Source organism: Ixodes scapularis, unplaced genomic scaffold, assembly GCF_016920785.2.
Source record: "Ixodes scapularis isolate PalLabHiFi unplaced genomic scaffold, ASM1692078v2 PGA_scaffold1__304_contigs__length_218370807, whole genome shotgun sequence".
NCBI classification, from domain to species: domain Eukaryota; kingdom Metazoa; phylum Arthropoda; class Arachnida; order Ixodida; family Ixodidae; genus Ixodes; species Ixodes scapularis.
In genome coordinates, this window is record NW_024609846.1 from 31,484,328 (window position 1) to 31,497,186 (window position 12,859).

The 12,859-nt window shown below is 46.1% G+C and overlaps 1 protein-coding gene across 1 annotated transcript in view; it reads left to right on the top strand.

Annotated features, from left to right (window-relative positions):
• Positions 1 to 12,859, top strand: part of LOC8052808 (ATP-dependent translocase ABCB1) — a 107,865-nt gene that overhangs the window by 71,056 nt on the left and 23,950 nt on the right. Inside the window, exons 13-19 of the mRNA XM_029975472.4 lie at positions 612 to 815; positions 2,609 to 2,779; positions 4,373 to 4,589; positions 6,239 to 6,357; positions 7,866 to 8,009; positions 10,268 to 10,369; positions 11,936 to 12,097. Of these exons, the coding sequence (XP_029831332.2) occupies positions 612 to 815; positions 2,609 to 2,779; positions 4,373 to 4,589; positions 6,239 to 6,357; positions 7,866 to 8,009; positions 10,268 to 10,369; positions 11,936 to 12,097 (1,119 nt within the window). The remainder of the gene's footprint in view (positions 1 to 611; positions 816 to 2,608; positions 2,780 to 4,372; positions 4,590 to 6,238; positions 6,358 to 7,865; positions 8,010 to 10,267; positions 10,370 to 11,935; positions 12,098 to 12,859) is intronic.

Here is a 12,859-nt window from a genome sequence, read left to right on the forward strand (position 1 = left end):
GAAGTCCTCAGTGATAAAAAACCAAGTTTTCAAAAATTGACAGAGGACAGATATGCATCTCATAGTTTGAGGTAATAACTCTTCCTGAAATATTAACATTTAAGTTATTAAAACTAGATAGCCCGAGGTCCCATATCCCCCACTTTATATTCAAGCAGTCAAAATGATGCTTAATAGCTTGATTTGCATATCATAGATTTCTTAATGAAAAGTGACACATCATCTTATGCAGGTATGTAAATTTGTCCTAAAGAGCTGAAAGTCTGCACAGTACACCTACATCTGAAGCTAAATCTCCCCTGCAAATTTCATTCCGATCACTTGAGTAGTTAAAAAGTTTGAGCTCTAGCCAGTGTCCCCCCTTAAGGTCTTGTACAAGTAGCTTTGACATTATTGGAGCACTCTGGAAACTACGCTTGCCTCAGCAGTGCTGCACAAATGAGTTGACGCTGAGTTTGGGTGGGAAACGAATTGGTCAACTTCCTGGCAGTCTGAAAGCTCTTTATTGTATAATATTTAAAGCGGCCTTTGGCGTACTTTCGAAAGGAGCACCGCCGAACTGCTGTAGTTGAGAAAATAGTTCCGACGACCTTCTGACCTCTGCTCATCAGGTGACCCTGGACGGGGTGAACCTGCGGGCGCTGAATGTGCGCTGGCTTCGGTCGACCGTGAGCCTGGTGAGCCAGCGGCCCACGCTGTTCGGGTACTCTATCGCCGAGAACATCCAGTTCGGACAGGAGGGCACCACCCTTGCCGAGGTGGTCGAGGCCGCCAAGCTCGTCGGCATCCACGACTTCGTCGTCACACTGCCCAAGGTGGGGTGCTTGTCGGAGATTTAACTCCCCCTGTTACATAAACTTACCTTGCTAACTTTCGGAGTTCGGGGAATAATTTAATTTAAGGCTCTGACCCCTGCGGCGCTCGTGATATCGTCTTTGGTGCAGTTAAGCAGTCAACGTCTGATGTCTCGCTTAGTTCGAACATTTGCATCGGTTGCAGTCTCTATACCAGGATAACCGGTTGTGTTTTGTTTGCTACATCGCTGGGACAACCGGACACTGAACACCATAGGGCAATCATTTGAAGGAATGGCTGCAGGAACCAATCACGAGCCAAAGGGTGTATTCTTTTCTTCTTCTCCATTTGCGATTGGTCAATTCTAATTGACGTGACCGACCCATCTACCTCTTGAGCTGGTTGTCACACTGTATACAAAGCACAATTCTCGCGGCAACACTGTGGCCTTTGTTTTAGGGTCTTTGAATGCTACTATGGTGCCTGGAACGTGTCTCCGACTGGTGTGTTTACTGCGTCCAAAATGTGCTCCCTCGATTTCCACCTAATCACGTCATAAAAGTGTCATGCTGTTGCCGGTCGCAATCCTGGCGGTGTTCCAGCAACAGTGGTGGATGTAGCAGATGGCTGTTCTTCTGCAGGTCGCTCAGGCCATGGAAGCTCCGGCAGCCAAAAGTTGGGACGCCATGACAACAGTGACATTTGCGTTTGCTTGTGCTTTTCGCCTGCATTTTTACGACCAACCACCAGGATCACGACATCCGGCAGCATGACACCCCGGTTTCTGCGACGTCATTTGTTGCCACTTCCGAACCACTTTTGATCTATGGGTGGGATAGGACCCTAAACACACCAGTCCGAGACGCACTCCAGGCACCATAATGCTACCGATGCAAATGTCTGAACCCGTCTGCACTTCTCATGGATGCAAGTAGCATCGTCCGTCAAAGGGCACTACTTATAGCTTGTGGCAATGAGCATTTAGCAGACAACCTTGGTGAGGGAAGGGTTTGTGTTGTAGAAAAAGAGACTGGGGCTTAGAAACAATCTGAGACTGAAGACCGCACGAAAGGAAACAAACACAAAATACTTTGAGACCATGTTTACCCTCTTTGCACATTTCTTGGTCTCAAAGTTTCTCTAAGGATTACCATTCACCAGCGTATTACTTCAAATTCACATGTTTATCTTTGGGCGCATTAGATAGAAGGTAGACTGCAACGAAAAGAAATCCGCAGCACCCTTCTTAGATCGCAATAGTGCAAACTAAACTTCATCGGTCATGCACTGTCAGTGCGGTTTGAACCAGACCTATGTCCTGGGTCTCTCTTTCTTTCATATCATTTCATCTATTGTTTCTTAAGGGCCCCAATAAGGGCATATTATAAGAAGGGGGGGGGGGGGGGGGGGGGGGGGGAATGCTCTAACACAGAAAAAAAATGTGTGAAATCCACACACAACTACATATACACACAACAAAAGCAAAACATAAAAAAAAAATATTCTAGATACGGGAACGGACCAAACGGCAGCCAGTGTGAGAGAACATGGCCGGTTGTGTAGCAATTTCAGATAATACATTACTATTTCCAAAAAGATTAGGGTCACTAATACACAGTGTGCGATCCAGCAGATTCTTCCATCCTGTCATGGAAAAGGAAAGAAATGAGTTGTTAAAAAGAACAATGGAGCCAGGGATGCATCAGGATGAATGAATGATGGGAATCTAATAGTGAAGGTGCTCATGGTCAAGGGTGGTGATAAGAGGTCTTACGGAAGAGACAAAGGCGTATTGTGGTTTGGCGCTCTGCAGGGCTACGACACGGAGGTCGGGGAGCGTGGTTGCCAGCTGAGTGAAGGCCAGCGTCAGCGCTTGGCCCTGGCCAGGGCTCTCATTAAGAATCCAAGGGTGCTTCTGCTGGACGAAGCCACCTCCGGTCTGGACTCCGCAGCGGAGGCCCACCTGCTGCATTCGCTGCGGAAGGTGAGCGTTGCATAGCGCAACTCCATGTCACATTTGCTGACTAATATAGCACCCAGAACTTCGGGTTCTTAGCAGCAAACATCATCATGTCATCTTTATGTCGTTCAACACCCGAGACTGTGGTGTAGACAAGGAACACTTGTCGTCGAAGGAACAGATGCGGAAGGGAACTTCTCAAACTCAGCTAACTGGTTTATTTCTCAAACATCCTATATATACTCACACAGCTGCTCTCAACCACCTTCTACGCAGAGATCTCCCTTGTTAGTTAGCTGAGTTTGAGACGTTCGTTTCTGTATCTGTTCCTTCGACTAAAGGATTTTCTTTTCTGCACCACAGTAGTATCAGGCGTTAAACAACATGATTAGCTACTACCAGCTCGCCTGCTTGCTCAAGTCTTTACGTTTACTGGACTTCGCAAAATCAAGCTTTTATTGGTCTTGTTGTAGGATTGTGCAAATGTTCGAATTTTATACTAGTAGCATCAAATAATACTCTATTCAATATTTGCTTCAAGGAACTGCGATAATCATCCTTTTCGAAGTGTTAACGCAGCGGGTTAGCCCCCTTGAGTGCACTTCTCTCCAAGCACCTGTGCGCTGCGGGGAAGTGACCCAACGAAGTTTGCGGGCTTCGCGGGTGTTCTGTTAGGGGTGCACTCAACAGCGCCAAACCGCCGCGATTATGCGAGAGTATATGTTAGGCAGTATTAGAAAGTTTTTAGACTAAGGGTCCCCAACGTTTAGGTGCCCCTAAGAAATTGGAGGGCCCAAATGCAACAAGATTGGCACCGCCGGCTTATAGAGTAGGCTTTTCACCAACGAGGTGCGGCACGCTTGCATTTCCCGCTTGCTGCACCAATGCAATTAACATATTACAAAAATATATTTTCAGAAATGTTAAGCATGTGCGCTTAGCAGGTACTTTTTGTTTACAAATAATAGTTAAGGCAAAGTAAATCAATGCGGCTAAGACGAGACAATCTAAAATCAGTATAAATATTGTTAGCTGTTTTCAGCGAAAACAATCCAATCTGTAGCGCTCTAATATGGTGCTCGTTCTTGGACTGATTTTGACGTTCGTGTGCCGCGTTGAGCGTCTGTCACCGAAAATTTCGGCATGCCAAATCTGTGACGAACGCGAGCGAGCATACTTTGCGGGCAGCTGCTTTAAAGGAGGATGCGGGGATCAACTCGTGAAAAAAGTTTAAAAAAGTTTATTTTTAGAAAGCGGACTATTTCACATCTATGTTTCTTCCTCTATGCCCTCTCAAAGTATTTTCGTTAAAAACTATCTCCAAGTGCTCTAAATGACCACTTATTTGAGGTGAGTTAACAAAATATTGCTTCAAATCCGTGAAAAATCGATATTTTTCAAACCCCCGTTTATCTACAGCATCGCAAAAGCTGAGTCGAGAATTTAGTGAGATTTGGACATCTAATAAGGAGGGGCGGGTGGGACGCCCCAAAGTTTGGCACTGTTTGAATATGTGCCATCGCTTGTGCACCGCTAGCGTTTGTTGCACCGGCGGCGTTTTCGTAAGTGTCGCCATGAGGAAAGTGTGTTTCTTGCTGCGACCTGGACTGGGTGCAGGGCTGTGCGAGGCGCACCACGATTGTGGGCACCAACCAGCTGTCGATCCTGCGGGAGGCGGACGTGGTATATGTGCTGGATCGAGGCCACGTGGTGGAGCAGGGCACCCATCAGGCCCTGGTGGCTGAGAAGGGATTCTACTACCAGCTGGTGCTGGGACAGCTTTCCGAATCCGAGGTGCAGGGAAAGGAGCCCGCCGTTGCCCTGCCTCAGTGTCGTAAGTCTTGCCGAAGGGCCGCTGGGAGGATGCGGGGCTCCCAGAGAATTCACGCCGCTCGCTATTGTACGGTCCAAAGGCGAATTTAAAGGGGGGGGGGGGGGGGGGGGGGGGGGGGGGGGGGTTTAGCAAGCCATTTTCAACTCCGAAAAACAACTCTTCTTTTTTTTTTTTTTTTGTAAAAAATGTTTTGTTTTTAGTGAAATAGCAGTTATCTTTGTGATGTCATGGACCTAACTACTATTTGCTATGTGACATCGCATCCGTGACGGCACATTGCTATGTGACGTCATGGAGGCTATCCGTGACATGAAATCTGTCTGTGAGATTACATATTTTTGTAAACCCCCCCCCCCCCCCCCCCCCCCACCCCGCCGACCCATAAAAATGCCCCTGGCACAGTCCTAAAGGCCTGATATCGCCAGACAGTCCAGGTGCAAAAGTTTCAGAACTTACCATTATCTAATTAAAAACTTACGCACGATTTTTACAAATTTTCAATGAGGAAGTAGCAGCCAAAGGAGCTTGCAAATATGTGGCGAAGAATGGCGTGAATGGGCCCCATTTCAACATTTGAAATTTTCAAAAATTGCTTTGCCTTTTGGATTGGATAATAGCAAGTTTTGAAACTTTGGCATTGTGTCCCAACTGCCAGCGCTATGTTAGGGCGGAAATTGAGCGTTCGGCGATGTATAGTTCATTTTTACTGTTATGAGATTGTGGTTCTCCTTTCTTCCAAACACCAATTGTATACAAGGTGTGTTTGTTTAGGCTTTACATGTTTGTTTCGAAAAGCCACAAAAGCTACACTAGTGTGGTCTGTGCATGTGAAATATACAGGCAGAGGGACATAAATTAGGGTGCTAATTGTTTTGATGTACAGATAATTAACTAAAATTTGTTAATAATATTTTTAATGAGTGAAAATAAACATTCTAATAAGAAACTTGCATAGTGTCATTGAAAGCCCCTAAATCGGTGAATTTAGAAAGACAGAGCGTGTGGGAAGCGCAGTAGTGTGCCAATGTTACTATTCGTACAACGGGCTCAAGGCTGGTGGTGCAGAACCTCAAATGATACGGGACAAAAAAAAAATAATGGGTGCATCATTGCACTACTAGCTTTGTGCCTGTAGCATGAGTGGTAACTTTAGCGCACCATTGTGCTTTTGATCACTCCAAGTGCTCCTAAAATTTATGTATTTATTGGTTTTCAATGATGCTCTTCAGGTTTCTAATTGAAACCATGTGTCTATCTTCACTAACTAAATATTTTAATTAAACAAATCTTAATTGCCTTACTGTGACAGTTAGCCCCGTGTATTACGTCCCCCTGGCCATATAACTCACCTGCACCGACCACATTAGTGTAGCTTTCACGACTTTTTTTAAACAAATTTGTATCGCCCAGTATACAGTAAAACCTCATTATAACAAAATGGGATATAACAAACTAATGGATATAACAAAGCAATCATAATTCCCCTTGCTTGCTATTTATTAGGCAAGAAATGAACATTGGCTATAACAAACTAATGGTTATAACGAAATAATTACGATCGCTCCTTCAGCTTTGTTATAACGAGGTTTTCCTGTATGTCCAAGCTCTTGAAGCGTCTGCGTCGTCTGAGAAGGGGCACCCCGTTTTAGCCAGGAAGGAGGAGACGGAGGAGCAGGAGTGCCAGCGGCAGCGGATGAAGTCGGTGCTCCTCGAAGGCATCTCCCCGCTGGACAGGGAGTGCAGTCGCCTGGCGGACGACTTCGTCAACGTGAGTACACGCTGGGACACTCCTGCCTGAAGGGACGCCGAAGGGAATCTCGGGCCTGCAATTGATTGGGAATGTGCATATATTGGATTTGGAGTTTGATGCGAATTCGAAGCATATAATGGTTCTGGCCGATTCGAATATCATACAGTTCCTCCATGCCTTTTTCTATGTTGCACGATGCTCAAACGAAAATCCAGCTGAACTCGTGAAGGTTTTGCCTAGCCTTCCACTGGTCTACATTTTTCTCACTTTATTTTAATCCAATCATATTTTGAACTGGCTCAGAAAGTTCAGTGCATGCCTACACTGGGATGGCATGTAAACAATGCATCTGTGACACAGAATTAAACCTATATAGATTCCCAGCTATCCTAATCGAGGGGATTTATAACTTGGCTTGCTATATGCAAGTATCCTCTCTCTAACCTATAATCTATAATTAAAAAAAAAAAAAAAAGATGAATGCTAGGTTGTCAGGACATCTCTGCATAACATATACTCTTGCATATTAGCCACCGTTTAATTTTTTGAAAATTTACTGCAATGTAGCTATTAACATTCATGAAGCTGCCGTTTTAATACACCAGACATGTGCATGCATCTTTTCTCTTTGAAGGTGTGCTTTTCTCGTAAGCAGCCAGCTGCACTTGGGGCGAAGTGAGCTCCGTGGGTGTTGCTTTCCTGCAGTGCACCATTGCTTGGCGAGAAGCGCGCGCAACGGGGCTAACCTGTCTCATCCGACTCTTAGAAAAGTATGAATATTGTCACGGATGGAAAATAGATGAATGTAAAACTGAAAATAAACATTTGATGAGACAAACTTGTGCCGACAAACTTAAATGAACCATACGTTACATGACGGCAACGAAAGAGGGACTACTCTGAAGCAGCACGTTACCGCCGCTTTTATACATTCGGTAGGTTCAGGAATGTTCTGAACCAAAATAGACGATGTCAGCCGAGAATGATCTGGAACTTCCCAGAAGACCAAAGATCAAAAAAGAAAGAACCGGGCCAAGCGGGGTTAGAATTCTGTTCCCTTTGCGGCAGTTGCATACATTCCCAACTCGGCCACGCACGCTGCAATATCGCAGTTTATCTCGAAGCGAATATCGAATAGCGTATTATTCGAAACTACTATACGAAAATTCGAATATTTCCACAATCCTACATTTGACAATAGGTCAGGGGTTTGGAACAGGCTCCAATTCGAAGTCCAATCAAGCAAGCCCAGTAAGTACAGTACCCTAGGGATGAAACATGGATGGAGACTGAAGACGAAGAAAAAGACAGCGCGGGTGCAAATCTATTATTCAACACGAGGCGTGACCCTGCACAGTCAAGAAGTGATCTGGCTGTGCAAGTGTTGAACGTTTGTTATAGAATCGCTGGACGAGTAATGAAGAAGAGAATGATGCAAACACTTGGTTTTTTTCTGTATTTCGATCTGTGTAAGCATCTTTCTGACAGAAAAAGTGTGTCCGAAAATATGCCGCTCAAACGCGCAGGAGAATGTGGAGCTGCCATCGGCACGCAAGATCCTGCGCACGGCGCGGCCAGACTGGGGCTGGTTCTTCCTGGTCTCCCTGGCGTCCATTGTCGTGGGAGCCTCCCTGCCCGTCTTTGCCGTCTTCTACAGCGAGATCTTCAACGTGAGTTTCAGGCTGTCGTTCACTCTGTCCACTCGTCGAAGCAGTTGCTCGCGTAGCCCCCAATCTTGTCTTGTTGATTGTAGTTGATTGTTGTCTAAGCTTGTTCCAGTTACATATCTTGTTTGAACTTTATATACTAATCATGTAATGTTAATAAATAAATGAGGGTGCTGCCAGCACAATAATTCTTGAACAAATGTGATGTACAAATGGGAAAAATTGATGAGCCCCAATATAAGGGACGACAACGGGAAAAATATGCAACAGTACATTCTCCTGTCCAGCGTATCTTTCCGATAAAGGATGTCCGTCCAAGATATTGTGTATTCTTCCCCTCCTTGTTCCTTTACTTGAGGCACATCAATTTTTGTTAGCTTGTATATCCCAAAAGTAATGTTATTGATTATTTCATAATGCAATTATTTTGTTTAACTGACTGAGGATTGAGCATACAGTCGCGCCCACTTATAATGAAGCCAGTTATAATAAAATGGTGGCTATAGCAAAGTGATCACGACTTCCCATTCCCGTTTGTACTTTTTCAATGTATTTATGTTGGTTTTTAGCGAAGAAAATTGAGTGGCTTTACGGATATAGTGAAGGAGAAATTTTGTTATAAAAAATAATCAAATTCGGAAAGTTTACCAAGTCACGGACCACGCAATTTTGCTGCCGCGGCCAAGCGGCCATGCAGAACAGGCCGCAGACGTGCTATGAAGGCTTGGGGCGGTGGCAGCCTCTGCATGGTCGTGCGCTCTCCGCTTCTTATCTGGGAAGCAACTTTTCCACATCGCACGTGGAGAAGCTGTTGTGGCATGTTGATAGGAGCGGTTCGGAGCGCTAGCAACAATGTACCGACAAAGCGACTGAGAGAGCCTAGATTTCAGAGAGGGAGCAACATTAACCATGGAGAACATTTGCAATATAATGGCGGATGCCTCCTGGACAGATTGGTACAAGTGCGCCTGCATTTGGTTGTCGCGTGCCCACGTGGCCAGCTTGGCGAAAACGGTGAACGCCTTTGACTTCTTGCAGACGGCAGCTCGTTTTGCGAATGCGGCCCACAAACCACGCAACTCTGATCTAGCAGTTGCCCCCCCTCTTAAATCTAGGCTCTCTATACCGACAAAACACAAACTTGAGTGCAAACTTGGTGCTGTGCACACTTCTTTGTTGGCTTCGTGTTCCATGCCGGCGTCGCTGGTCGGTGTGGTCGCTCTCTGCGGAAAAGTCTAGCTTCGCTCAAGCACCGATTTGGCGAATCGCCGCCACTCAGCAATGGCGAGTCCCGGCACCGCCAGCTCCTCGACGGGGAAGATGAAGGCGATATCCTCGAAACAGAAGCGTGCCGCCGTCCTCGACGAAGTGCGCATAAACGTAAAGAGTGCCGTCCACCACCGGCGTCCTTCGCAGCGGCCGTCGCAGCTGTCGACGCGGTTCGTACGTAGCTCGCAGGACCTTTTCTTGATCGGAGCTTCTTGCAGTTGGCCAGAAGCAGCTCCGACCTAGCAGAGCGCGTGCAGGAAAGCCTCAACCGCTTTCTGCAGGCACGATAAACATGTACCTTTGACGGTCCATCTCTGTGTTATCTTGGTTTTGCATGTTCCCTTTATGGAGTCTAGATAGGACTAGTGCCACTAAATAAGCTACGCTTCAGAGTAACGACACTTGGCCATTTTGTGTCGTAAAATCATGGTTGCCAGTTGTCTGAAGCTTTATCTGGAATCACAGGAAACACTTTTCCGCTCTCCACAAATGTTTCAACAGTTCGTGACAGAGCAAAGCAATATTACATGAGCTTCCTAACACCGAATCTAATGCTGAGGAAGTCGCACTTTCAAATCATGATGATCGGCAGTTGCGTCTGCTCTGCATATGAGCCAAAATGGCGGCGCCCACAAGAATCCCAGGGAACGGAGTGCCGATACTCTAAGCGCAGCTCATTCAGTGGCTCTAGATAGGACGAAGAAGCAGATATGGCGAAGTCATTTCTGATTCCCGTTGACTTGTACTGACAGCCAATCATGGCACTCTCTGAAGGAAGCCTAGTAAACGATGAAGGGGATTTAAAGTTTGGGTGCGTAGAAGATGCTTCTGCCGGGTTGCTGAGCGTGCCGCATTATGCATATAAATTTCTACTCGTAGCTTAGGGTCTACGCAGTAAGTCTGGTTTAGAGTAACCGCACAGCAAGTTGTACGCTGCCTTTTTTTTAAAGTCTCGTTGAACACTCATTCTTTTGGTCGTGGTTCTGGGACAGACCTTCACGCTGGTTGGCTCGGAGATGCAAGACGCAGCCTTCTTTTGGTCCATGATGTTCCTAGCTCTCGCAGCCGTCAGTGGCCTCGGACACTTCTTCAGGGTGAGGCGGGGAGAGGGTGCTGTTTTGGGTCCTGACATTTAAGTTATTTCTGAACTTACGATATACTTACCGTAAAATACCGCGCATCTGCCCATTCCCGAATTTGCAAGATCGGAGAAAATACGCACAGTACATTCATATGTAAAATTGACGACCAAACAAGCGCCCACCTCCCATTGTTTCCCGATTATCTCCAAATTTTGAGGGGGCCCTTGCCCGGTGTTTTACGTATATAAATATTTGTGCTGCCATGAAAAACAGAGGGTATGTATTGTGACCACAATGGAATGTCATGTCAGGCAACTGTAGTCACTGACGGGACAAAAGGCGGGGAGTCTCTTTCGGATGCTCGGCCTCCAGCGTGCGGTCATTGCCTTTCGTCGTGCCTTACCTGCTCATGCATGCTAGAAACTCACAAGGTGCTCGAGTGTTGGGGGCAGGACAGCTGAAAGATCCCGGTCATTCTTGTCTTGCCAGTGACTATAGTGGTTGCTTTTTTATACTGAAACTTTGTTCTCGCAATGTTATAAAGCGCAGCTCTTAAGCGCCCGATTCCGCGTATAGCGGCATCGCCGTCGGCGTAACCACCCTGCTAAATTTAGAGGGAAATTGAATTGGTGTTGAGGTCACGTGACATCAGTTTTCCCGCTAGATCTGGCGGAGAAACTGAATTTATTCATGGGTGATGTAACACGAGGTCATTTGATGTCGTTTTGCCCGTTAAATTTAGCGGGGAAACTGAATTGGTGTTGAGGTCTAGTGGCGTCAGTTTTTCAGCTATATTTAGCGGGGAAACTGTGGGAAGACGGGAGGGTACGGAGGAGAAGGAGGGGAGGGTGTGGAGGAGGAGGAGTAGGAAGGGCGTAGTCTACCCTTCATACCCTCCCTTCCTCCTCAAGAGCTGCACTCAAATTTCGCGTTACAGAAATTTGTAACTGTCTTTACTTTTAAAATGAGCAATTCACCAATGGTCCTAGACATTAGCAATGCTGCCTGCGGAAGCCTTGTTCCTATGCCAATATCGGTTTAAAGCTTCGCGCTGGCTTGCCCTGTCGATCGTCGACGTGACTGCGCCGCATGCTTGCACCCGTGCGGAGATCGCGTCGCACGATGCAAGTAGAGTGACGATTGGTCGAGGAAGCCTAGAATCTTTTTTGCTGCGAGTTTAGGGGCGAGTAGAAAATAATTCCGTTGTACCGAGTTAGAGAAGGCATATAGAAGCTGCAGGTGGTGACTTTCTTGCCACCTTCTGTGTACGCTGCATTCTGCAAAGATATATTTTTAGATTAGATTTTAACCTTTTAGGATGCATTTAATTTGATTTGCGATGTTTTGTAGATGAGCATGTCCCAGAAGTCTCGGTGCTTATAGTATGTATTGATGATGCATTTTGGTGTGTTGGTTAGACGATCGTGACTTGAGTGAGTAGAAGTGTTTTCTGGATCGAGATAATAGCATCTTTAATTGGCGTAGAAAGCAGCAGAGTGCCTAAATGAACAGCTTTCGTCAAAACATGTTTACTCTAAGCCCAGCCCCACCGTGTTCCAAACGCGTCTTTGCTTGCAGACGCTGGGGGTGGGGATCGCTGGAGAGAACCTGACGTATCGCCTGCGGGTGTCGGTGCTGGCCAACATCTTGCGACAGCACCTGGGCTGGTTCGACTCTGACGCCCACTCATCTGCCAAGCTGGCCGCACGACTTGCCACCGACGTTCCCGTCATCAAAACGGTTTGTTTTCGCGGTGTGGTCACTCAACGAGCCGTGTTGTTGCCTCATCGAAAATGTGCTGTTGCGATAAACTCTCATCTTACCGACCTTTTGCTGCATCTGCTCGATTTCTTTGTGCTCTTCATAATTGTAAATGGTGCATTTTCGACGCAAAAATAAACTATGTATCATCGAGGTGAACAAGACATTGAAGCCCACGAATTCTTTGCCACATGTCGGGGGCTTTGTCGGCCACCATTTTGATTATCATACGCAGTGCCGTGATAGCAACAAACAAAATGAGTTGGCAAAAGTGGTTGTATTTATCTATTTAATGATTTATGTATTTATTTATTTATTTTTACTTACTGGAGCTTCATTGGAGGTGTTTGCAGGAGTGGAAATGCAGCAGTACAGTACAATCATAGTGCTCCCTACTCCTGTTTCTTATTGGAAACAAGTTTGACGACTGCCGAAATAAACGCCACATACACAAGCTTGCATCTATAGGCCCATTTCGACGATTCCACAGCTCAAGCATGCGTGGAAAGAAAGAGTCCGTAAAACAATTAGATAGGGAACTGCAACGGAACAGTGCTCAAGGGGTGGGAACATCTCTTGCGGAACATACTATCTGAGAAAGAAATATAACTTCGGGGCATTTGATGCCGCTATCGATCCTCGTTAATAATTCTTTGCGTAATAGTTTAACTGCATGGTAGTATGTCTGAAACCCCCGAAACTCTATCGAGTTTCTTTTCGAACCTGGAAATGGATCAGGTC